Source organism: Epinephelus lanceolatus, chromosome 2 (assembly GCF_041903045.1).
Source record: "Epinephelus lanceolatus isolate andai-2023 chromosome 2, ASM4190304v1, whole genome shotgun sequence".
In the NCBI taxonomy this organism is placed as follows: Eukaryota; Metazoa; Chordata; class Actinopteri; order Perciformes; family Serranidae; genus Epinephelus; species Epinephelus lanceolatus.
The window spans coordinates 40,423,013-40,450,904 of NC_135735.1; the positions used below are offsets into that span (position 1 = coordinate 40,423,013).

At 40.4% G+C, this 27,892-nt stretch overlaps 1 protein-coding gene across 3 annotated transcripts; it reads right to left on the bottom strand.

Moving 5' to 3' along the window:
• Positions 1-614: 614 nt before the first annotated feature.
• Positions 615-27,782, bottom strand: LOC117254415 (homeobox-containing protein 1-like). 3 transcript variants are annotated; one of them, XM_033622898.2, is made up of 10 exons: positions 27,607-27,782; positions 19,319-19,822; positions 17,859-17,944; positions 17,665-17,775; positions 16,533-16,689; positions 16,346-16,428; positions 15,151-15,246; positions 10,701-10,789; positions 10,301-10,384; positions 615-8,807 (listed from the first exon to the last, which is right to left on the bottom strand). In XM_033622898.2, exons 2-10 carry the CDS (start codon positions 19,819-19,821, stop codon positions 8,478-8,480), a joined length of 1,539 nt encoding a protein of 512 aa, XP_033478789.2. In that variant the 5' UTR covers position 19,822; positions 27,607-27,782; the 3' UTR covers positions 615-8,477. The 3 variants fall into 3 exon arrangements, with proteins under 3 accessions (XP_033478789.2, XP_033478724.2, XP_033478649.2); XM_033622833.2 differs by having other exon boundaries at positions 10,701-10,792; XM_033622758.2 differs by having other exon boundaries at positions 10,701-10,795.
• Positions 27,783-27,892: the final 110 nt, after the last annotated feature.

Genomic DNA, 27,892 nt, shown 5'->3' on the forward strand with positions numbered 1-27,892 from the left:
AATTAAGTATATCTTCTTCTTCTTCTTAAAAAACAATCCCAACTCATGGTCTGTTCAATAACTTTTTCCAGAGCTTTCAACAGTTCTGCTCTGTCTTCATCGGTGGATGGAGTTTGCTTAGTTGGAGATAGATCTGTTTACAAGCTCAGAGTTTTGTGGTTATTTCAAAAACTCTTCTTGCCAAACACAGTGTGATACAGTTAAAAGCTCCAGAAAAACTACTAAGTGGACTTTGAGTTGGGAATGTTTGGTCATGTGACTATTTCTAAGGTGAAGAATCAACTCTGGTTAAACAGTTTTGGTTATTTTACAAAAGAGATATGTGTGATTGTGTTGGTGTCACATATGAATGCAGCAAAATCTGAGTGACATTTGAGTGGTGTCAGACAAGTGTTGTGTTGTTGGTCACTGTGGATCAAATCTGATCAAATACACAGGTACTGTCCAGATGAAGCAGGTTAGCTGAGTTTGTTTACTGTTAAAAAAAGATGTTTTTATTTCTCTCTCAGCTCACAGTACTTTGACTTCATACACATTTATTGTATGTGCTCCAGTCCTGGCTGTGTTCACTGCACACACTGTGATACAGACAAAACAAACGAAGACACACTGCGTGGACTCGGATCACTTTTTATTCCCTTGTAAATAGAATATCAATAAAAACACACCTTAAAAATAACAAATAAGGTTTATCCAACAGATGAAAAAGTAACAAAAGGCATATGTAGATTTTCTACATAGCGATTACAGAACAGTCTACTGTCCAAAAAAGGCACTAAATCTTGAAATAGAAAAGAACGAGGGGATAAAAATCAATTCAAAGTGATAGAACAAACGTCCTGCTGAGGTTTGACATTTTTCATTCTAGAGAATTATTAAATAGTTTATTGCCAAAATGAAATAGAAACCACTGAATAGTTTAAAAACAATTTTTTTTACATGACTGATAAAATGTTTGAACCATTTTCCAAGAAGTATTTACAGTCATTGGCTGATTAAAGGACATTAAGACTGGAACACCCACAGTTTATGTTGAATGCGTGATGAGCCATGAACTTTTTTTCACCTCAATAAAATCAGCATTTTGGAATACAGCTCTTCAAACGTCACACTGCATCTCGCTGATACACAATGTTGATGAAGGTAACAGCAACATTCAGTCCTGAGGCGTGAACTGACTGAAACCACACTGACACCAGATCCCCTGTGCGTTCTCTCTGTTCACACAGCAGACCTCAGATCAGATCAAGATCCTCTGTAAGCCCATAAACACATTGATCAACATGCACCCATAATTTTGTCATACCAACAGCCGGTTGCCAATCTAAATAGTAAGTCAAATATTTACTGTACTGTCTGTGTAAAGGGGCGGGGAAACATCAGCCGCTTTGTTCCTATGAAGAACCGGCAGAAGGAAGCTCATAATTTTAAAGTTTTTGCTTGAACTCAATGTTGATTTCACAATGTAATGGTTAAAAAAATAATGACACCATCAGCATCTAAATTAGATCCCTTTAAGCCTCGCTCTCATGATGCAATTCTCTCTGCCGCCAGTACGATCTCCCGGGAAAATGAAGACTCCATTTAGAGCACAAAGGTGTGTCACCCACTGTGCAACCAAAACATTACTACGTTATCTATCAGTAGCAATCCCCATTTACCAAAGACTGTCGATGAGGTTCTTTGCACTAACAGTCCCCAGGAGCAGAAATGGTGGACATAACTTAGGTAACTGGAAGCTGTGGTAGTTGTAAATGCAAGCGGGAGAAAAGTTGCCTGTCTCCACTTTAAACAAAACAGTACAGCAAGGCAACAGAGGGCTGAAGGCAGATGCTGCATTTTAACCAATGAAAAGACAACCTGCTGCCATCACTGACAGGAACAAGTGCACCAAGCAGCCTGACAGTCCTCAATCAAACTGGAAGAGCAGAGGCTTTCTACGTCATTTATGGGGCAGAGTTACAACAATTAATCAACTATTAAAATCATCTTCAGCTAATTTGATAATTGTTTGAGTGCCTTTTTTTTTTAAAGAAAAAAAGTCTAAATTCTTTGTAACCAGTTTCTTAAATGTGAATATTTTGTGGTTTCTTTTCTCTTCTACAATAGTAAACTGAATATCCTGGGGTTGGGGACAAAACAAGACATTTGTGGACGTCATCTTGGACTTTGGGAAACTCCAATCAACATTTTCCACCATTTTCTGTCCAAAAAACTCAGCGATTCATTGAGAAAATAATTGACAGGTTAATTGAGAATGAAAATAATCATTAGTTGCAGTCCTGTTATGAAGAAACTGATATTACTGCATTTCTATTTCATGATAACTCTGAGTTATTATGCAATTCAAGCTGATTATAATGAGAATAAACACTTTATAACACTTTTGTAAAGAAAAGGTACAGAGCCAGTTTAGAGTCAAAAACTGAAAGCAGAATGAAATGTAGTCAAGAAACCAAGACTAATCAATAGGAATGGAATCTGTAAATGAGAATGTCAGGAGATTTTCTGTTTCTCATTATGGCCGTGTGTTTTGTTGTTTTTGGTCTCATTTTAATCATGCTATGGTTTTGGTTTGCATTCCCTTTTCCTTTCAGATTTTTTGGCTCTAAAATGACTAAAAATGACACTAACAAACTACTTTTTTTCATTTCACATCAACTTGCTGCTTCAGAACTCCAAAGTATAAGTACAATTCCTTGAGAAGACCATGAAGGCAGCAATTGAAATGATTTATAATCTTGAAATAATCTCAACACAGCACATTGTCTCAAATGAACCCATGGATTCACTTCAGGAAGGCTTCTGCTTGGCAGATTAAAAAACAAAAAACACATATTCTAACCCTTGACGGGATAGTATAGTTTGATATTTTGGTAAATAATTCAAACAGAAAGCTACGTCACTAACTAATGAGTTTAACAAATGCTTAAAGCAAAAGACACCTGGGACAGCTGTGCTGCCACACAATTAAGAGACATTCCACCACAAAACTTAAATTCTTTGACGAGTTGTGTTAGCACTCCACCAGGATGAGGGGACAAATGTTTCTTGGACTCTGGTGGAAGCAGGAGCTTATGAATGATAAATTCTTTTGTGGAGTGGAATTTCCCTTTTTCTTTAAACTTAATATTTATTGGCTCGACCTCGAGAAGGAATTTCCCTTTTATAGAGGACACTGGCATTTCTGTTGTCCCAGATCAGCCAGTGAACCGTCTTTACAGCCTCATCACAGTCTCTGAATACATCAGCTCTACAGTTATTTTTACTCTCGACCGTCTAAACTCTGATTCACATTGAAGCAGCTGTGGAGGACCCTGCGGGGTGTAGCTTATAGCTGAGGGGGGTAAAGTGAGGTATTTGTGTTTTTGAGTTTTTAACTCTGAACTAGTAGCTTAGCCTGTAAAGCACCTGGTGATGAACAATGATGAACCGGTTTGAGTGAAGCCACTTTAGTGTTGGCCGTTACAGAACATCATGTGCTTTTCTTGCATTGGTTCTGATACAGTAATGTGTGTACAGCCATTGTAGGAGTCCTGTGTTAATACTCTGAAATAAATAAGGCACTTCAACTTAAAACTATACAGTACATGCCATGTGTTAAACAGCAAATGTAACATACTGAAAATATTCTGGACAGCTGGATCCCCTAATAACTGACACACCAAACTCCAGTATTATTTACCTTTTAACTAGCGAGTGTATGTTTGGTGTCAGTTGTTAATCTGTCACAAAGAGGTCACAGTAGGTCACAGTAAAGTATAAGCTAACTACACATCTGCAAACAAAAGAGGTGGAAACCACTTTCAATGCCTGATAGAAAATCTACAGTGTTTCAGAGCATCAGCAGAGATCAGCTACTGAACTTTATCACTAAGGTCTAGTCCACACCTACACAGGTATATTTAAAAACAAGTTGGTTTTTTTTTTAATGCGTTATGGCCTTTTGTCCACAAGAAAACAACATTTTAGGTCACTGAAAATGACCTCCTTCAAGGGTGAAGATTCCCAGAAACTCTGTTTTGATTGTTCATGTGTGGTTAGGGAAAACTGAGTTTTTGCCTTGTAACTTCAGTGCGGTCTGTTATTGTTTCTGTGAGGCGTCACAAATGAGGCGGCATTTCATACAATAATGGATGTGGCCAAAACAGTGTTGGCTCTGACCTCACTAACACGACCTTCTACATGTTAACACAGAAATGTACAGTTAGTTTTCCACCTTACTGAGGAACAGAGGCGTCAGAATGCACTATGGATGCATGGATGTATAATGAGAACTGGATACAGCATTGGCAGCATGGGCACATCCATTCCTGTAGGGCTGTTCCCAAATATTCGGATATTCAAATATTCGTTTCTATGGATAGGTATTTGTTATGAAAATTTGGTATTCGATATTTGTTTTTTTATTTACTCTTACTTTTTTTTTTTAAACATATTTTTTTGGTGCTAAATGTAGTCCTTTTGTTGTTGGTAAACGTAGGTTATCAATAAAAAAATCAAAACTTAGTATCCTACCAACGGAGCTTGTGCGCACGGCACACTTGAGCGCATCCGTCTGAGGCTGTGGATCAATGCCAAGTTTTACCACTTTATCACTATTCCCTCTAACTTGCAGCTGTTTATTCGTTATCTTCTGAATTTAATATGAATTATGGAACCGTTTTTGTCAACGTTTGTTTCCCCCGTTTTGTACAATAAATTGTTGTTTAAACTTTCAACAAGTTTCTTTTGGAGTGCGTGACACGTGTGTTTTGAAAACGGCCGCGGACTGTCACCTGCTCAACGCATCAGTACCTTCGGATGCCATGACAGTAATAGCCAATAATGTCAAAATATCATTTACAGACCGATTTAACAGACAATCACTGCTGCCCGACCCGCAGGTCCATTTGCGGGTCCCGCAGGTTACGGGTCGACCCGTGTATCACTACTCAGCTCAGTCTATAAAGGCTGTATAGGTATAGGTCTGAAAAAACCCCGGAGGCAGACCGGGGAGGCATACTGAGGGGCCCATAGAGCAAAGTGCACTAGAAACTTTCACCGGCCGAGCAGCTAACTTCTTGTTGAGCCATCTGGTAACATGAAAGGGGATAAAGCTATTTAATTGTGCGGCTCTTCTAGACTTTAAAAATGTTATCAGACCGAATGAATCAAATTCTGATTGTGAAATTAGAATCATTTATTTTTCTTTGAGTGGCTTTAGGGTTTGGGTGATATCGCCACCTGTTTGTTTGATGTGCTCATGATGCTTCAGTTGTGTTTTTGTGTTTTCATTTCAACAGATTTTTTTTCAAGAAAACGAAGGAGGGAAAAACCTGGTTTTCAAAAATACCTGCGAACTTGTGGACTTGGCCTAACTTTCAGTATCAGTAAAATGTATTTTTCAATTAGAACCTAACCACGTGTTTTGGTGTTTTAGCCTGCAATCTCCCCTCTCATCAAGTTTGTTTCCAGCCAAAGTTTGTGTTATCAGTAACAAGCTCCAATAAACCTACTGCACACCACCTGCCAGGCACCAAACAGCAGACAAACAAAGTTAGAAACTAGCTGGTGAATACAGCAGAGCATTTAGCAGCTAAACATACAGATATTTTCCTCAGGGGTTGGTGGAAGCAAAAACAAAGCTGAAGGAGAGCGAGTATTGGACTAATACTGAACGTCACTATTAAAACTCCTTCTTGTGTACTGGATGTCAAACACGTTACCATTGACAACTTTATGAGGTGACAGTGCTGTGTGGGCTGCTACAAATAAATCAATGCTGCTTTACTATTTCCAAATCTACCCAAACGACTAAGTGTTCTGGAAGAGATAAGAATAGGTAAACTATAGTGGGATGTATAACAATAAGCTAATAATGTTTGCTGATAAGCTATAGTCAATGAACAGGTGGTCTGTGGACCTTTTTAAAATGCAAAGAATAGGGCTGGGTTTCACCACTGATTTCCTGAATCACTTTTGATTTTGATTCCCAAGGTCCCAGGTCGATTCAATCTAGATTCTGTAAGACTGGAGCTGCTTAATAGTACGGTCATTAATAATTTAGCACCGGGGCCCATTTACTACTGGCGAGATTAACGGGCTTATATCTTCATACATCCATGGGAAAAGCATATATTAAATGATTGATCTTGGATTTTATGAATTTATATCAGGCCATTCAAATGAAGATCAATTTGAATCAGATGAATCACTTATTTAACCCCAGTTCTATTAAAGAAACTGTGGTTTATTTAAAGACAAAATTCACGTGTTTCCCATCTAAACAGTTGACTATTTCCTGTCCAAAATGCTAAAGAAGGGCAAAACCTGAACTTGTATAGCAAAGATGCAGAGGACTTCTACAATAGCTGTACAGGGATAAATATGTCTAGATTTGACTCTTTTAAAGAACGCTTCTTGCCGTTGTTGTTTCAAGAGAATCCAACTCACTCACTACATGTGAACTGCTAGCTTTTTGAGGAAAACATCAGTTTCCTGAATAACTGTCTCTTCCTGCTGCCTCTCTGATCTGTCAGTCATTCATACTGATCTATCCAATGTTTAAAACAGCAGGGACTCTAAGCACCATCATATTGATCCTATAAAGTTTCATTTGAAATGAAAATACAATTTAAATTGGACAGTATGTGTTTAGAACACGTGGCATATCGAGCACAAAAACAGATATACCTAAAAGAAAAAAAAAAAAAGAAAAGAAAAAGAAATGCATTTTCCTTGCAATAATTTGACACATCTGATGCATCGTTGATTAGCATATCTCTAATACACAGGCCCATCCATGACCATCACACACTCTGAAAATACACAAAAATTCAAACTTAATACTTTGGCTAATGCTTCACTCACCTTGCACCAACAAGAAAGACTCATACTGATAGTTTCTCCCATTTGAAGCTAATATGTCTATATACTGTAAATAGAAATGGATCAGGGTACATATATATATATACCCCACAGTTTATATAATACGCTGTATATACGAATGTGTATGCATACATACATGTGTAGTATATGTATGTATTCATCTTACACTTTAATCTGTATTATCTGAACAGTGTTATTACACTGCTGAATACCTCCCAACTGACTGATCTGTATTGATTATAGATCATCTCACAGTGATCATTCATTCTGCCTGATCAGCCATCGGGTAACTGGGCACGAAAGAATAACACCCGGTCACATGGACGTCCAGGTTTATAGTTTCATACAAGTCAACAGTTTCGGCTACCTTCAACATTTATGGAGAGTAACTTTTAGTTAAAATCATTTGTGTTTAATATGGAAGCAAAGAGAGGCCATGAAGTTCCAAGACTTAGGTGCAACTGAATACCTTACTGTGGGATGTATTTTTTTTCTCCTTACATTTTCTGATTAATATTTTGCAGACCGGATGGGAAGCTTTGGTGAGGTCCGCCAGTTGACAATCACTCAGTTTTTTTTTAAATTGCACAGCTTGAAATACCTATTAGAGATTTTAAAGAGGGGAATTCACACACTCAAATTTGGATAGATGGCTTTTAAAATTTAAACATTTCAATGCTATCCACTCAGTGGTGTTATCTAAAACAGTATTCAGTCCATCAGTTGGTTAGATTTCACTTTTAGATAGTCCTTTATTTGCTTCCATATTTTGAGCTTAATTTACCAGGGCAGGGGATAGAGGAGTGGGTCATTCTGTTTCTTTCTCTTATTTTACATTTTCAAATCATCTCAGACCCACGGACATATTTAACTACGTGCTGTGACCTCGATGAAACTGAGCTTATTCTGCTGTTCTTCTCACTTGAAGGAACCAACAGCAAAAATCTGAAATATAATCAGCTGTGATGAAATGCGCACCAGAATTTAAAAAAAAAAAAGAAAGAAAGAAAGAAAGAAGAACTTAACTTTGAAATTCATGCATTTCTCTTTTGAGGCTGTTCAGTTGTGTTGTGATCACAGTGCAAGACCCTGAAATTATTTGAACCCCGTCGTCAAATACAGTGTTGTCCTGTGGTGAAAAACACAGTTTCCAAAGAAATCTGCACAATGCATCATGTCCTGATAGACAGTCTCTACGGAAGATTTAAAATGCCTAAAACACATCAACAAAGACAACAAGAGGAACACAAAATACATGTATTTCTTTTAGGATTGCATTTACTGCGTCATATTTAAATAATTTCACTTTCTTTGTTTGATTTGATTTAGGCATTTTTAATGTTCCATAGCCTGCTGGGGCGCACTTTAACAAATAGTTTATTGTTACTATAATCATTATAATAATATACTAGTAATGCCTATAAGAGCGTAGCAGAGCAGGTTGGTGGTTGGAGGTAGGGTTGGGAGGTATCTCAGGGTTGGAGTTTACGTGACTTTTGGTCATTTTTTTTCACTTATTACATTCCTATAAAATCTGCTTGCATATTAACACACCTCTGATCCTGTTCCATTCATCTCTCTGACAACTCCAATATTGGCCACCCATCTCAGTCGTCCTCCAGCGTTTCCGTCTTGATGTCACTCCCCATACTGCACCCCGCCCCGTCTACCTGATCGGCGAGGGCTTGGTTGCTGTGATTGACAGCCGCCTTCTCCAAACCGATTGCGTCCTGGGGTTCGGACAGCGCGCTGTGAATGGTGGGTTCATCCTGGAGCGAGGGGGAAGGGGGAGACCAGGAAACGCCTGTCAATCTGGATCCTTCTGCCTGAGGGCCCACCCCTGACACTAGGGAGCGGCCAATCAGAGAGGTGCCCCTCTGTCCAGACAAGCCTCCTCTACCCAGGGCGGAGAACCAGCTGGGGAGCAGTGTGGGTACCTGAGTGAGGTGAGGAGAAATGAAGGGAAGTCAGGGTTTCTACTGTAAATGTTCTATCATCTCTCCATCTGAGGCCAAAGCTCTCTGATAAATGCAGTTGTTGAGAGGGGGCAGTGACTATATTTACATGCACAAAATATACTAGCTTTTGCCCTTATTCTGAAAGAGACAATATTCCTACTAAGCTGTTTATGTGGTTAATAAAATAAATATTCTACTAATATTCCTGTTTACATGCCGCCATGTATACTCAGAATAATGTGCCACAACATGCCATTTTTCATGTCAACATATGGAAAAGTGAAACAGCTGGAGCAGCTTGTGCCATTTTGCTTCTTTGCATCAACAGGATTTTTTCAGAGTTTTCCACCAGTGTTGGACTTTGGGAACACCGTCTCCCTCTTTCACTCCTTCGACCATGTCTTTGAAAAGGTCGGCGTTGTGATAACTGTCCATTTACAAAAACCTGTTGATATCCCTTTCTTCCATGATGTTTAAAAGAAGATGTGTTTCTCCTTCTGACCAGAAATGTGAGCTCTTCTTTTGGGCGTGCATCTCCACCCCACAGCCTTACAAACTATTGGCTAGTTGGTTTGTGTGCAATGCATCAATGGCAACAAACAGAGCTAACCGTAAACAACCAAGAGGCCTTGTGTCGCAAACTGCTGTAAAAACTTCAATTGTCCAAAGAACGCTCCTAACACCTGAATCATATCAGCATATGCCACATGTCTTGAGGCCTCTGCACACTGAGTCTGCTTTTTTAAATCAGTTATCCGAAAAATTGTTATGCACAGAAACCGTGCACACGGATCCGGATGCTTTTTCATTATTCTATTCGTTGTGAAGATTCGCAATACGAATGAAAGTGCTTAAATGTAAAGACATTTTTCCTCCTCCTCTCTCCACTGGAACTACCTACCTGGCTGTCATCACTCCCTCCCTGTCTTTCATTTGGCACCGCAGCTGCATGAAGGGGCGGAGCTGTCCTCCCTCTCTCTCTACACATTCTGTTTGTGGTCCACATCCTCCTCCTCTTCATTATCATCCTCATGAATATTACTATCTGACCTGCTGAAAGTGAGCTATCTGAGTTATGAAATGATTCGCTGTGCCCTGTTCCTCTGTCTTGTCATGGCTGTGTCTCGACGCCACATTTTCTTCACTGATTCTCAAAAGGCTATGGACAGATGTGAAAAACGCAGAAAATCAAACCTGTTGTGAAAATTTATTGATAGATGAAAGTTTCTGACTCAACGTGCCGACAAGACTGGCACATTGTGAGGTTGCATTTATTTTTTGGACGTAAGACAATTTCTGACAAAAATAACAGACTCGGTGTGCGAAGGCCTTTAATCGGAAAAATGCTTTTTATATGGCCTGTATCAAATTTAGAATATTGTCATATTCAGAATAATAGTGGAATATTGTGCATGTAAACATTATCAGTGTGTGTGTGTGTGTGTGTGTGTGTGTGTGTAGTCAGGCTGTACCTGGGTTGGAGAGGACAGGTCAGCTCGACTGAAACCAAACTGTCTGGCTGAAGCTCTCTTGTCAAATAAGGACACCTCACAAGCCTGTGACAGGACAGCACACAGGTTATACAGTAACCAGGTCAGTGTACTGTCATAATGCTGTGAGAGAGGTCACAGCATTGTGACACTATAATGTTAGTGTCAAATATGTGACTAAATGTAAATTTAAAAAGGTTACACAAAGAGGAATCAAAACAGTAGATTTAATTATGTTTCATGCAGAACTTTGTACATAATGATCAAAACTTTATTGTCAGACAAGATGCAGAGCCCCCTTGTATGTTTACAGTACCACATATGCATAACTCTGAGCTGCTCAGTGCAAAAACATCTCACAACTCATTTACATCTAGTCTACCTGGTCAGGGAAGTCGTTGCCATCCACCTCGTCGCTGTTGGACTGACCACCTGGACTTTGAACCTCGATGCCGTGGCTCTCCAAGATGGCTGCTTCTTCAAAAAACACAAACCTCATCATAGCATATCGACCTCAAACAACAACACACTCAGATGAAGGCAAAAGGTGATGCAAAGTAACAACAAGGGAGTCAGGATAGAAATGTGTATTCCTCACTGATGCCCAGGTGTGTGTGAAATTCTACAGCAGTGTTGTAACGAGCAGGATGGCATCTAGGTGTTGGCTGGGTGATACAGAGAGCAAGGAACATCCAGCTAGTAAACAAGGATGTGTGCTGAGGAGTAAAAGCTACAGAAGCCCTGAGAGGCAGGAGATTTGAAGAACACGTACAAAATATAAAGTTTCTGACCTAGCAGTGTTGATGTCACTAATGAAAAGTATGACGAACACAAGACGTTAACGAGCTCTCAATAGATCTTTGATATTAAAACTTATGATTAAACGTACAGTACAGGCCAAAAGTTTGGATACACCTTCTCATTCAATGCGTTTTCTTTATTTTCATGACTATTTACATTGTAGATTCTCACTGAAGGCATCAAAACTATGAATGAACACATGTGGAGTTATGTACTTAACAAAAAAAGGTGAAATAACTGAAAACATGTTTTATATTCTAGTTTCTTCAAAATAGCCACCCTTTGCTCTGATTACTGCTTTGCACACTCTTGGCATTCTCTCCATGAGCTTCAAGAGGTAGTCACCTGAAATGGTTTTCCAACAGTCTTGAAGGAGTTCCCAGAGGTGTTTAGCACTTGTTGGCCCCTTTGCCTTCACTCTGCGGTCCAGCTCACCCCAAACCATCTCGATTGGGTTCAGGTCCGGTGACTGTGGAGGCCAGGTCATCTGCCGCAGCACTCCATCACTCTCCTTCTTGGTCAAATAGCCCTTACACAGCCTGGAGGTGTGTTTGGGGTCATTGTCCTGTTGAAAAATAAATGATCGTCCAACTAAACGCAAACCGGATGGGATGGGATGGCATGTCGCTGCAGGATGCTGTGGTAGCCATGCTGGTTCAGTGTGCCTTCAATTTTGAATAAATCCCCAACAGTGTCACCAGCAAAACACCCCCACACCATCACACCTCCTCCTCCATGCTTCACAGTGGGAACCAGGCATGTGGAATCCATCCGTTCACCTTTTCTGCGTCTCACAAAGACACGGCGGTTGGAACCAAAGATCTCAAATTTGGACTCATCAGACCAAAGCACAGATTTCCACTGGTCTAATGTCCATTCCTTGTGTTTCTTGGCCCAAACAAATCTCTTCTGCTTGTTGCCTCTCCTTAGCAGTGGTTTCCTAGCAGCTATTTGACCATGAAGGCCTGATTCGCGCAGTCTCCTCTTAACAGTTGTTCTAGAGATGGGTCTGCTGCTAGAACTCTGTGTGGCATTCATCTGGTCTCTGATCTGAGCTGCTGTTAACTTGCGATTTCTGAGGCTGGTGACTCGGATGAACTTATCCTCAGAAGCAGAGGTGACTCTTGGTCTTCCTTTCCTGGGTCGGTCCTCATGTGTGCCAGTTTCGTTGTAGCGCTTGATGGTTTTTGCGACTCCACTTGGGGACACATTTCAAGTTTTTGCAATTTTCCAGACTGACTGACCTTCATTTCTTAAAGTAATGATGGCCACTCGTTTTTCTTTAGTTAGCTGATTGGTTCTTGCCATAATATGAATTTTAACAGTTGTCCAATAGGGCTGTCGGCTGTGCATTAACCTGACTTCTGCACAACACAACTGATGGTCCCAACCCCATTGATAAAGCAAGAAATTCCACTAATTAACCCTGATAAGGCACACCTGTGAAGTGGAAACCATTTCAGGTGACTACCTCTTGAAGCTCATGGAGAGAATGCCAAGAGTGTGCAAAGCAGTAATCAGAGCAAAGGGTGGCTATTTTGAAGAAACTAGAATATAAAACATGTTTTCAGTTATTTCATCTTTTTTTGTTAAGTACATAACTCCACATGTGTTCATTCATAGTTTTGATGCCTTCAGTGAGAATCTACAATGTAAATAGTCATGAAAATAAAGAAAACGCATTGAATGAGAAGGTGTATCCAAACTTTTGGCCTGTACTGTATGTTTTGTTGTCGCTGATGAGATGAGACAGGTTAAAAAGTTAGTGATGGGCTATCGGACATTCGAAGTGACAGAAGAGAAGAACAGAATGATAAATTATTTTACGAAACATATCAGAAAAATGTTTCTAACTAGGAAGCTGAAAACGGCTGTGCTTGCAATTATTTTAAAATGCCAGAGGCGTATGAGGGCGAAGCACCGACAGGCTGGTGAACTCAGTAATTAGTCAGTACCGGGATGTTTCGCTAGCCTGCAAAACACACACACCGGACAGCGTCAGCCACAAATTGTAACCTGTAATTGGGCAGTAAATAAGCAGCCGTGCGTGTCTGACTGTGGGCGGTGGAGATGCTGGGTGGATTTGTGGACATTGTTGGTTGCAGCGGTGGCTGTTAGCAGGTAGCTGCGCTTGTTAGCCGCTGAACCGCAGTAGAGCGAGCAGCCGCCAGCCGCCTGATTTTTCATCTGCTGATTCCCGTGGGACTCCACTCAGAGCCGGACTGTCTCGTGAAGGTTTATGGTTTGATTACTGTTTGACAGGCAGGTAGGAGGCTCAGTGTAGCTATGCAGTATATTAACAGTCTGAACCAAGCAGAGTTTTCTCTTCGCTTTAAACCTCCAGACTAACATGTTGCAGATTTAGAAAGAACTTAGGCTGCAATTAAGTTATTTCTCCATCTTGAAAGTGGCATCAATACATCAGAGTTTGCAGTGAACCTGGGTACAAATATTTGCTGTCTCATCTCAAACTAGTTATTTTTGGTCTCTAAGTTTGAGATTTAGAGCTTTTCAAATGATGATCAATAAGTGTGTGCTCGTAAATCTTTCTTTAAACTTGTTAAAAACTCTGGAGAAATGCAAGTTTGTAAGTGTACAAAAATTATTTGCAGTTGTAGGGCAAAAACAAATATGTCTAAATGTAATGTCTAAAATGCCAGTTCTAATTTCTGATATTTGTATTACCAACTTGGATTGGTTTAAAAAGAAAAAACATTTTGACTACAAGTAATGATTGACTAAAATATAAGGAGTTTTCATCGACTAAAACTGGAGTAAAACATTCTGAGTTATTGTCTACTAAAACTATGGAGGATAAAAATGACTAAAATGTGACTAAAATAAGCATTTTTGTCTGAAAACTAGGACTAGGACAATCCTTCTATGTTCCTTATTTTTTAAAATCTATTTATGTGTAATTGGGGGGGAAAAGGTTTGGGAGGTGAGGTTTTTTTTTTTTTTTTTGAGTGTTTGTTGTATTAAACTTATTTCGGCAACAAGAGGCTAACATGCCCCACATACCCATGTTCTAAATACGACTCAAAATATTCATTTTTTCCCCCAGTTGAATAAATAAAAAAAGCTACGTAGCTCACTTAACCAAAGTTGTAGCTGTTGGTTTGCCATGAACAATGTTTTTCACTCACTAGCTAGCGGGCTAAAGCAGGGGTCTTTAACCTTTTTCAGACCAAGGACTGCTGAGCTCAAAGAGAGACAGAGCAGGGACCCTCTACTACATATACTGAATAAAAATAAGTTGCACTTGAGATAATTCTCTGAATATTTGTGGGACTTCTCTTGTTTGTGTTCACCTTTAGCTGCTAAGTCAGCAGCAACTGTAGCATGGCTAGGTGCATTAACCTCACCCACTGCACTTTCACTGGTGGTTTCTGAGGTGGACGGTATTTCAGAGTCTCTTGCTCAAAGAAGATAACAACACAAGAATGTCCATACACTTGGAATAATAATAATAATACCACTAATTGGCTAATATGTTTCCATAGTATGCCAATGTTAGCTAACTAGTTCACCTCGCCTTTATCAATAGGTGACACACACCTATTTAGCATTAGCTAGCTCACATGGCTGCACAAGGATTCCTGGGTTAGCTTATCATTAATGTTGTGTGCTGTAAATTAAACTTTTTTTTTTTATGAAAAGACTGTTTAAATTTTGCTGATAATGTTTAATTCATGTTAATGTGTTAAAAAAACAAACAAACAAACAAACAAAAAACCCATTTTGAAGACCCAGGGGCTAATGGATACACCTCAGTATAGCTAATGCTGATGGTTTTCTCAGTTGCTTCTCAGGGCTTTTGTAAAATTCTGTTTTGTATGTTTACTGGTTTATTTAGAGACTGACGGCATAAATGGATATCAGGTTCTTAAAGGATGACTTACATTGAGTTTTTAAGTATCTCCGTCATGTTAGGTGTTAAGTTACACGAGGGCATATTCTATGTATAAGTCCAATAACACCCACTGCTGTTAACACACACATGCGCACATGCACACACAGGTAGACATTACCAATATTAGCGCGCCTCTTGATGTCTTTGCGACGGTTGGCAAACCAATTGTAGACCTTCAGAGATGTTACCCTCTCCAGATCGGACAGCTTCTTTCCTTTAACACACACACAAACACACACACAGATCAGAGTTACTGGGCTGCTGCTTTTCTGTCGTCCACTCCTCCAGTCTCTCCCTGTGATTGTTTTTGAAGGCTCATTCAAGCATGTTTAACATCACTGGTCAGAACGTGTCTTCAGGGCGATGCAAAGTTCCTCCTTTGACAGATGATATTTCCTTTTTTACCCAAAACAAGTTAGCTTACAATACTGTTCAAAGATTCAAAGCTGCTGTTTATTTATCCAATATATTTAAGAAGTGTGTCTGTGATGACATGATTCTTCTAGTTAACTTGTTTTTTATTGCTGCAACATGACCAATATGTGGGGAGCCAAGAGAGTAGTTAACATCTAATAAAACCCAATCAATTATCCAAATTAATTCATTTCCCCTCAGAAATGACTAACAGAATATGAATCATAGCCAATTACACATCTAGAAAAAGCCATGTTGTAGCATTTGACCCATGTGGCTCCTTGATATGGGCCGCTTATTAAAAACACTGTTGAGCAAACAATGCAAAACAATGAACCCTCATCCTCTAATTCAGTAAAGGCTGCAACCAATACAACAACTAAGGCCTCATGTCCACCAAAGCATTTTTTCCCATCTGAACACACCATGCGTTCCTCAGGAAACACCCAGCTGGGAGCAGTGAGAGCACTTTGGAGGCGCAGGGGTTTTGTCAGCTGCGACACTTTGGTTGTGTCTTTGTGATGATAAAGAATATCTGCAGAGGTAAAAATGTTGGCGCAAGGTACAGTACTTGCTCTGGATGAAGGGAAGGCTGAAGCACATAGGGACAGATGACAGACCTGCCAGTCTATGTCAGTTCATGAGAGGAACCATATATCAGTATATATACACACAATATATTATCATATCTCTTCTCCATTGTTGTTGTTCAGCACTTGTACAGCATGTAAGATGTGGCAGCTGGTCTTTGTGGTGTCTGTCCCTCCTCCACTGTGATTGAACAGCTCGGTAAAAAGGGGCAGCATTCTCCCCAAAAACTCAACATTTTTTAAATTTGACCCAATTTCCATCCAAGAATAAATAAGGTACTTCTGATTTTGATTTGTGTTTTTACCTACCTGGTTTCTGAATGACGGCGTTGCAGGCGGTGGCGATCTCTTCTCTCTTCGCTTCGTCAGGATACTGATTATCACTGAAGTAGCTGTGTAGACAAAAACACACCACTTCATGTTAGAACTACAAAGCCCATTAAACATCATTGTTTCTTACACTTTCAGTCAGTCCACACTTCCTCTTAAAGCTTACCTCTCCATAACAGCCAGACACTCCTTCCTCCAGGTGAATCTGCTCCCTCGCCGCAGACGGAAGCCCCCAGGGGCCGAGCCAAATGGAGGCGGGGCTTGGTGCCAGTCCATCACCTCCTCCAGAGCCAATGGGGCGGCTCGCATGGCCAGAGTGGCACCTGAAGTCACAAACACCAGACAGCGTTAATAACAAAGCTGCTCTTTATTTAAGTAGGTCATACAGTGTGATGCTTTAGACAGTTTCTCAGCCGAACAATAATTCACACTCACTTTACTATTCACTGTTTCTCCATGTAAAAATATGTCTCAAGTATAATAATGAAAATTGCACTTCATCGTGATGCTGTGAGGCCGAAGAGTAATTCATTACACCCAGACCTTTATTTATTTTAGAGTATCTAGCCAACAAAACAAATTAAAGTCAAGAGAGTCTCATTAAAGCCTGATGCCAGTCTTTTTCTTTTCAAGAGAAGACACAGAAAACTAGACTGGACTGAGTTTTCATACTGTACATGATTTCACTGTGTTGGTCTCAGCCTAACACAATGGAGTCATTGTTTCATCACAGGACAACAGTTTAGTCTTTATTTCTGTAACATCTCAAGTAGGCCAAAGAAAAAGAAAGCCAACATGTTCCATGGCTTTCTTTTCTGTCAGAAGACTCTTTGACTATAACTTATGTCAAATCTGCAACTCCGAGTACAGGAAACCTGCCCTTTGCTGCAAGATGATGGCTATAAAAAGAATTCACCTCCTTTCAGTTCATGTTGAAATCACAGCTATGAATACCAATGAGCTGAGGTACACTTTTCTTTTCTGCACTGCTGTATTAGAGCTGTCAATCTGGGCTGTCCAGCTGCCTACGCAAGGAGACTTTGACAATATGCAATGACAACATGTTCTTAACAGATAACAAGCTCTTTCCATTGTGCTGTAGTAGAAATTGTCCTCCGAAGTTTGAATGGCCTGATTTTTGCTCAGTCAGCGTTGAGAAACTCTATGTGTCATTGAAGTCAGCCCTGTCAGTCATGCATTCAGTGCAGCTGCCTATTCAGAAACAAGTTATCCATTTTGCTTAACAGTCTTTTTTTTTTTCCTTCAGCTGTGGGCCTGATGGTGGAGGGTGGCGTTACCAGGGTTGGTCTTCTCCAGCTGGTACCACCGAAAGAAGGCTCGTTTCTTCTGCTCGCTGAGGTCTGATCCCTGCTGTAGGAGCCAGTGGGAGATACGACTCTGACTGATCCCTGGAGGAAGAGGAACTCAGTCAGTTCTCTTTCTGTGGTGATTTGGTGGGCCTGGTAGAAGTGAGGATGAAGTCGATACTCACCTGTTACCTGAGCGACCACAGCCTGGGAGATCCGCCTGTTCGCCAGGAAGGACTTAATCTCTTCTTTGATCATAGCACTGTCCCTCCTGCAGCAGAGAGGAGAATCTACTGCTCACTGCAAAGCACAATGAATGTTCACATCTCCAACAGTCACTACACTCAAAGGAGCTTCATATGATATTCAAGCGTATCTACGATTTAGAAGTTGTCTACTCTACATGGAGGTGCCTGATCTGGTGGCGAGCAGTTAATGGTTTTAGAAGCATGAACAATGCTAACAACAGCAACAGTGCTGACAGAGCTTACGTTGTCAGTCTGGGTGGGAACTGGAGGCTGGGTTTTACGCTTCCACAGCAGTGCCATCCCAATATCTGCAGAACACCACCAGTGAGCTAGCCAATGGGATCTGCATACACTGTCATGCAAACGCGGTCGGACCGTCTACCACAATAATGTACAGAGAGGCTCGGATTACACCACACGGAGAGGTAGTGTGATATCATTCTCTGCTCTGGACGCCATTACTCCACTGTATCTTTACACAGCAAACGGGGGTTTGCTGCCATATTAATGCTCTGATTGTCGTATAGAGCTCCTTTTAACCAGCCTCAACTCTGCAATCCACATACATATTTATGGCAGCAGCTGTTGAAGCTGAATATGTGCAGGAATCAGATGCCAGATCCTGCTGTAATATTCGCTGCTTTCTGGTTTGATTTCATCTTCACACACCCTCAAATCAATACTGCTCTGATTGCTGCTGTCTGACTGCAGACTACAGATGAGGGGCCCTAGTGTGTGTGTGTGTGTGTGTGTACAGTATGTGTGTATGTAGGCAATAATCCTTGTATCATATTCAGATTAAGTGTGAGCTACAGGCAGGCTTGTCGACCATCAGGCCCTCTGTATTAACACCAGCTCTCTGATACTACTGTATATGTTGCCAGTGGGTTCTAAAACCAAAGGGACCATTTTGATAGCAAAACAAAAAGCATAATAATCATAACTGTAACTGCATAAGTATGATTGTCATGGTTATATCAAACTGTACAAAATTTACTTGCAATCCGACAGCTCTAAATACAGTTGGTTGGCACTCGTGACTTTGCCCTGAATTCTCTCTTTAGCACTGTCAGCGACCAGGTTAGGTTTCTTGGCAGTCTAAGGAAATATTGCAAATGCATGAGGCATCAAGTTTGCCAACCAGTACAAACAAGTTTATGCACTGAGGAAATGCAATGGGCAGTACATTTCACAGCTGAAAAATAAAAATAAACTTGTGATTACTTGTGATTTTTGTATTTCAGTTTCTTGTAATTTTCTGGCTGACACATGCGTCGATACTGAGATATCTGCAAAGAGCTGATATATGGGCCTGGTCAATTTAATCTGCTCTGGCGTGGTTCTTCCTGTGCTAGTCAGTTCTGGTCTAATTTAAGACAGGTCTAGGCTGGTCTTACCTCATCAAGTCCTCCACCTTTTCATCCACATCTATGTCCTCTTCACTGGTCTCAAACCCATAGCCTGGTGCTGTCACGCTGCCACTAACGACACCGAGAGGAAATCGGGGCGGTGACAGCTTCCCATTAGTGACAGCAACTAGGCCATTTTGAGCTACTGCTGCCATGGCGACAGGGGAGGCTACTGGAATTGGTAGAGGTGGAGAGGTGGTGTCGAAGTTGTTATTGGGCGACAGTGAGAGTCGGTTGTCAGGGAAACTTGTCTGAGTGGCGGTGGAAGTCATGGAGGAAGAGGCGACGACAGTGCTGGAGGAAGACAAGGAAGACGAGGGAGGCATGTAGGGAGGTTTATGGGTCAACTTGTGTCCATGTTGCCGCTCCAGGTGGTCCAAGGTGTCCAGGGCGTGGAGGACCTCGGCCTGTGTGATACCTGTCCTCCTGAGCCGCTGGAGGAGGTCGATCTGCTCAATGGTGAAACGAGGCTCCTCACACTGCTGGAACATCCTGGAGGAGATCATAACAATATCATGATAGCAAAGAAAAATAAAAATAAACTCTGTATATTTACCTGGTATATTTTACTGCACGCTACATACAATACTTTGAGGGGCGGTCCTTGCTCAGCCTGCTGCCCCTGTGACCCAGCCCCAGATAAGCAGATGAAAATGGATGGATGGATGGACTTTTAATGGTAAAGTGTTATTATTCATTGAAGATATATAAAATATTTAAAGATGTTGTTGCCTTCTTAACTTCAATAGTTGCTGGTCTGTTCCCAACTTGGCCAAACTTGAAAGATGCAGGCTGTGTTGTGACAGCTTTTTCCAATAGAGCAGGACTCCGTGTCCACTGTCACATTAAACTGCTAAATATTTAACATTTTACTTCCAGGTAATGTTGCAATCCATTTTGCAGCAATCCGCCCAAACCTGTTTCAGGTGGGATTGGCCCACACTTGCTTTATTGTTTTGCTATATATGACATGCTACTAGTTGATGTCAGAAATTGTCAAAGAATATGTGTACTGAGCTGAGGCACTAAGATTAATAATCTGTTCAGATGCATGGAACAAGATGACATCATCTAGTATGGAACAAACCAAGCTGTTAAAAGCTGAAACCTGCAAATTTCCAAAACCCAATGAAAAGCAGGCTCAACAGGCATCACACAGAGATAGGAAACATTGGTCAAAACAGTACAGATACCTACATATGAAATAAAATCATTGAATCTTATATTTCAGCCAGTGAAAATTACAAAAAAATAGCATCAGTACACTTATCAATCATGAATCAGTCTCAATACCTGGGTTTCGAATTCTTTATACATTGATCTTTGTTCCTGTGTTTGAGGCAAGGTGGTTCTCTTAGTTTAGACATTACTTTATGTCTGCAGTTGCATCAACATACTAAATGTAAGGCTGTGCAATTAATCGGTGATCGCGATTACGATTTTGAGGTCAAACGATTTCAAAATTAATGAAATCGAGGATAAACGATTTTTGGTCACGGATGCCTGGAGATGTTATTTTGTCACCTAACATATTAATAAAGACAAGCTGATTAATCAATCTAACTATATCTTACCTTGAACTATAATATAGGATTCCTAGGGGAACCTTTCTTAACTATCGCCACAGGATAGCAGTATGACTCTATGTTAAATGAGGGATTAAACACATAAAAGTATAACTCACTCATACTACGACCTACAAAAGTGGGAATAACATCAATCAACCAAGAAACAAGGATTATGCAAAGTTACAATGTTAGGACACAGATAAAATGTATAGTTCACTTTCAAGAGACATTTCAAGTTGGTTAAAAAGAGAAACTCAGTCTCTACTCAGGAATTTGTCCTGAATTTATGGCTCCCACCTGGTCTTCTTCGTTTATCTTCACCAGGGTGAGAGTAAGATAGAGCTGGGGTGACTCCCATAGATGTATTGTATAACAGATAGAGGGACAGAAATGTGGAGAGACAAAAGGAAGAGAGGATGTGGGTGAGTTGGAGTCTCTCCCTGCTGCTTGGATCTCAGCATAGTTAATGACCCTGGTCGGGCAGTTAATCTGGCTGAGTTGTCAAAACGCTGGATTTTCCCAAGATGGCAATCAGCAAACTGGGATCTGGAAGGTTTCCAGTTGATACCTTTACCACCCTTGATGCCAGGATGACGGTGAAAGAGTTCATCAACTTCGAGGTGAGACCGGGTAAAGCCATAAACATTTGACTCTCAGAGTGGTCCATCTCACCTCTGTCCATTTACTTACAATCTATGTTTTGGGGGAGTTCAGCAGGCTGTTCCTCCTACAATGCTCAGAACAAATTTCAACCCAATCCAAAAAAAAAAAGATGAAATTCAGTTTCAAGGGCCAAACTTCAAAAATTCATAACCAAAAACGTATATGAAGTAGAGCTACAGGACTGCAAGATCCTGTGAATTTCATGTAAGTTTTTACATGATTTTTTCCCCCTAGAAAATCCATAACATAAACTGGGAGAAGTTCTGAATTCTGGGTGAGTTGTTATGGAATGACCCATGTATGAAATTAAATGGAGCACTGGAAGCAAGGGGTCTCATTCATGAAAAGTGAGTAAATCTGTGTGTAGATTTGCACATAAAAGCCTATGCTACTAAAAACCTACTCCAGATTCAGGAACGCTGCGCGAAACTCAGATTTGATCGTAAACACGTGTGTATGATCATAAATGCCAATCCATCGTAAAGTGACAGCGCGCTCCCGGTAATTAGCATAAATCCCCACCCATGAATAGCCAATGACCACCATATAAGGAGGTGTAGGTGCATCCTGTCGACCTGTCAGTCATGGCGCAAACAAAGAAAGAGAGAGAAAGACAAAAGAATTTTTCCGAAGCGGAGATTGAAATAATTTTGGGTGAAGTGGACTTAAGAAAAAACATTTTATTTTCTTCAGTTAGTAGTGGTGTGACAGGGACAGGCAAAGCGAAGGCCTGGAGGGAGGTAACAGATGCTGTTAATGTTGTCTCTGTGGTACAAAGAACCATGTCAGAGGTGAAGCGTAAATGGTTTGATATGAAACTAGAGGCAATGAAACGCATAAGCACACACACAAAAATACAGCGGTCACCAAACAAACAGAAGATTCATTTGTGGGGTTTTGAATGAAGTGGGAATGGCAAACCAGAAAGTTTTGTGCATAATGGATAAACTCTAAATCAGTGATGGCTGTCAGAATGTAGAGCTATTTAACATTTATTTTAACAAATGATACGGGTAACATATAGCCTACAGCAGTTTTGTATGTATCGTCTTCAAATTATTTGAATCTTAATAGCCTAAAGCTCTGTTTTATACAACGTATAATTCAAATGATCAAAAAGCCACAAAAAAAAAACAAACAAACAAAAAAAACGTGTTGTCTCAAATAATTGTTTCAGCTGGCGCGTGCTCCTTCGCGCTGCCTCTGCTGCCCTTGCTGAACCCAGGCACCGAGGCCACAGAGGCTGTGATCTGGCTGTCCTTACGGATATTTTTATTATCATCATTCAACACGTAGAAAGAACATGTAATCTATTGAGTCGATTTACATAGATAATTCACAATCATGAACCTAATCTGAATCTTAAACCTGCTAATTGCCAACTAATTTAACTAAATGTGTTATATTTTTAATATTTTGTCATGTTTAGATTACGTGTTTCAAAGGCATCTGTATATTGTGTACATAACAGAGCGCAATACAAATTAAAATTGTAATTTCCAATAGTGATGAGCAATATTTATGTGCTTTACTACATTTACACAAGCACTATGAGTGGTCAGGAGCAGGAGTAGATTTTGTTAGTAGCTACGAAAAGATCGGAGCTATTTAAATATTGATGAATGTGGACATGCACGTAAATTTCCGTCTGCGAACAGTTTACACACAAATTCCTTCAGCTCACGTTTCATGAATGAGACCCAATGTATGTTGATGAGAAACACTGAATGTAAACATAATTAAGTCCTTGCTGATTTGGAGACACCCAAGGTTACTGGTGGTCACAGCAAATGGGTTGTGACAATACAGGTCCAGAACACTTTTGTTCATAATGAAGTACCTGAACTTAACTGTTAGCACATGTACGAACCACTGGGGGCAGAAACGACTGAGAGGATTCACAGTGTCACATTAATTTCATGAATGAGGCTTAAAAAGATAGACGACAATTTTGTCCAACATGGTAACTCATGCTCTAAAGTTGTCTACTGCATAGCATTAAATGTGGACTTGCACTGGCTTTTATTTCCCACATCACATCCAGTACATGCATGCATTGTTTTCTGTAAATCCCTTGTGTATGTGTGCACAATTTGAATCCCACGCAGGAAAGGTGGATTCAACCAGTGACAAAGAAAACGACTATTTACTGTAGAGAAGAAATTAAAGAATGCAAATACACCGAGTGGCGACTGCACAAAGAATGCTGCCTGTAAATAGTGTCAAACATGGAGCCTGATTTAACAAAAATCTACATTTCTTATTTATGCTTAATTAAAGCATTTTCAGCTCATTAATGACCTTTCTCTACCCTCTCAGCTTCACATCCCCATCAGTGACACAACAGCAGTATAAAATGGAGGAACAGTCACATCTGTTAGCTTCCTGCCTGCAGATTTACAGCAGACATACACACACACACATACACACACACACACAGTAAGACATCAGAGCTGAGCAGCTGCTATCCAGATATGAAATGCATTCCTCCAGATCAAATAAGGCTTTTATTAAAGTGGATACATTTTCAACCCCAATAATCATATAATGTTACCCATATAATGCAATGCATGGTATGTCTTCAAACCAAAAACATGCACACTGGCTTCGACAAAGCTTTAACAGAAAACATTGTTGTTGTTCCCCATCTATATTTCTATTGTGGTATGCCATAAATGTGCACTAATTTTGTCTTGTTTCTAAAAAAACACCGTCGTAAACACAGTCGCTGGACTGAGCTGAGAGAGAGCAAGAGAGGAGGATAAACGAAGAAATGAGATAACACATCTGTCTCGATGCCTTTCTTTCTGATGCAGAGAAGAAAAACAGGCCACAGCCGAGAATCAAAGTCAGCAGACATGTCAACACTTATATAGAAAAGGAGGGTGAGGGCGTGTGTGTATCTGTGTGTTTATGTGTGTGCGTGTGTGCAAGTGCATATGTGTGTGTGTGTGTGTGTGTGTATATGCGTGCATCTTGGGAAAAATGCCAAAAAAAATTTACATCTCAGGCAGCCAAGCTCCATACTTTCTCTCACTGCTGCAGAGGATGAGTCACGCTGTATACAGAGTTAAGACTGATACATAGGATCCATACAGGACTGCAAAATCTCTACTATCATGTTTTCACTTTTGTAATAACTGCTCTTTTTTTTATTGAGTTTACAATATTTTGTCCTCCTGCATTACTGTTACTGAAGTTCTTTACAAACTGATATAATTAAGACATTATATACCATCTGTACTTGTTCATTGTAATGTGCATCCAAACCAAAGTATCTGTGGTTTACACAACATTTCTCTAACCAAAGCTGCTCATGCAGGGAAGCTGAACGTATATGAAACACTCTGTTACTTATTGAAAAGTGACAAATATGATTTTCCTTCATTGTGCAAACCCTGGTCAATATCAGCTTTTAAGCCTTTATTCACTTATAGCCAGGAAATTAAGAAAGCTAGAGATGGGGAATAAGATGCAACAAAGGTCCCCGGCTAGTTGCAAACTAGGGACGTTGCAGTTCATGGTCCACACCTTAAAACCCTCTGGCCACCAGGGTGCCCAATGATGGGGTTCAGTGGTATCAAGTTTTGCTCTAAATGTACTGTGAATTATGGGAACTACAATAAGAAAACAACGATAAAACAAGTTTGCTCAATTCAATCTGGAGACACATTTAGAATGATCAGAAGGAAACATGATGTATTTAAGTGCAATTCAGCTGGTCCATATGAGACCAGTGGCAGCTTTGCAAAAAAATGCACCAAAGCTGTACCTATTTAAAGTTCAGTGAGGAGCAATAAGTGCTGACTAAAATGGCTTTCACTCTACAGACACCTTCTCTCTACTGCTACGTCTCTTAATGCCTCCAGCAACATTTAAAATAGGGGAACATCAGTATGCTTTTCTAAAAGGGAGCTGGAATATTGCGGATTCTCATATTCTGTAAAATTAAAATCAATCTCAGTCAGTAAACTAAGATTAAGAGATGATTAACAAAACACTACAAAAATTTGACTTTCCATAAACAAATATTGAGTGTATAAACAAGTGACATCCGAGCAAATATTTGAACAGATTAATAAATAATTAAATCAGCCACCAGGTAAAAACAAGGATATTTTTGGCCTAACTTATCTACCATGTCAGTCTCTAACAGCCACTTTGGCAGGAAACTAGCGTTCCTCTAAAGATGCTGCTATTGTAAGAAGACACAGAAGCTTTTAGGTGCACACCAGGAGGAAAGCACAACTTTTCCTTCCTTCCCCTGAGAAAAGACTGACAAATTATTTATCATAGCCTTGCAGACAAGGGTGTATCCCACCAAAATGCACCTTTCCTCAACAGTAACCCATATCAGCACAGGAAACTGGATAAGTTTAAGCTTTGATTTTTTTTCCACACTATCTGGAGTGAGGACCCAGCCACCTTCATGGTCGCAGAAGTTTCTAAACATGGCTGCAATACATTAACAGAGCATTTCCAGCAGCCACATTCACCTGGTAATAAGATAACATTGGTACAGTAAGGACAGGATACCTTATCAAAGTACAGACTGCATTAAGAAAAAAAGTCAAAATATTTAAGAAGCCATCAAATAATATTGTGTGGCTCAGTTTTTAAATTATGTCTGCAGCTTTGGAAGTTCTTGTAATAAATTGTATTAGCTGATGTGTATAGGACTAAGTGGACTAAAAGCAAAGCTGTGCAACACTGAAACAGAGATTGTGCATTACAGTATGTGCAATTGTGTGGGGCTGAGATAGACTGTGTGCAAGTAGGGATAGAGGGACTAATAATCAAATAGTGCTGACTGGCACTGCTCAACTCCTTAAGAGATCTTTGCTAAGCAGTTACTGCATAAAGTATAGTCGTGTTGGCTTGGCACACATGAAAATATACACACAAACACTGACGTCACAACCAGGGTAATGCTTCAACAGTTTGTCTCACACCCTGAGGTGTCCTTTAGCAAGACACTGAGCCAGCTGCAGGTGCTGCTTTGTAGCTGAACTTTACTTGACCTCTGACCTCCCAGAGAAGCAAAGAGTTCTCAGCTGAGGCCCCAGAGGACTACATTGCAATACATCAAGAAACTCTCACTATCAGTCCACTCCTCACACCTTCCAGACAAACTCCACACCATGCAGGACCAGGAACTCACTCTATCTGCATGTGTTTGTCCACAATAATGTCATGTTTGCTGTACTTCAAGGCTCACTCCTAAAACAATACTGTAATATGTTAAAGATAAGCTGTATTTCTGTTCCTGAACCCTGTGACCTGATCCAAGATCCTAACCAGACGTGGCATAACGTTGAACTGCATCCTGGCTGCAGACGTGTGCCAGCTGAGCACAGACAAAAGTCATTTAATTACAGCAGGCAACTTTTCAACTGGCCTCGGAACCCCCAAATTTAACCAAAATAACAACAGCTGGCTCATGTGGACGCAGACTACACTGTAGTCGACCCAAATACCGAGGTAGCCCCGACACACAGTGTTTTCTTGAAGGGCTCGACTTTCTTACCGAACCACATTGAGAAATAAGGGATTTTAATTTTGCTCTACCTTTAGGAAAAACTACACGGAAGAAAGAGGGTATCTTAAAACGTTTTATGGATATTGAAGAACAACTCCCCAATTCGGCATATGTCATATAAACTAATTCATCCTATCCACAACACCACAGCACATTTTAATGCAGCCTCGTCTGCTGTTCACCGTAATTATCACACTCTACTAAAACACACCGTGCATCGCGGGAGCAAGCATTGTACACTAACTGGAAAAGTTGACATTGTGTTTGATTAAGTGTTTCTTGGTAACCTATGTGCATGCCGAATAGGAAGCTGACTCTTTATAATTCAGACAAGAGGGTTAATATCAGTTTATGTCGTGTGAGCATTAACCGCCAAGTGAAACGCCGCAGCACGGGCGAATTTTTTAAGGAGTTTTCAGTTATCAGCACACACAGAAAAGGAAATGTATCAGGCTAGCAGGACCGTTTCAAGAAAGCAGTAGTTGGAGCTGCAGGACTTCACTTACCTTAATATTCCAGTCTAAGAGCCTCCACAGATGTTTATTTTACCATATATCTATTGCCTCGGGGCGCCGGGACACACGGACACTGACAGTTTTCCCAAAATGTCTCCTCTGTTTCTAATTGGGTTTCAATCCACCGTCAGACAGATTCGCCTTTTGTCCGGCAGACAGGCGCCATGTTGACACAATGACGCAAGGAACGACGGGAGTCGCAGTTTACAGAACTTACTGTACACACAGAGGAGCCAGTTTATTAGGTACACCTGGCTACAGCTGAAATTCAGCACAA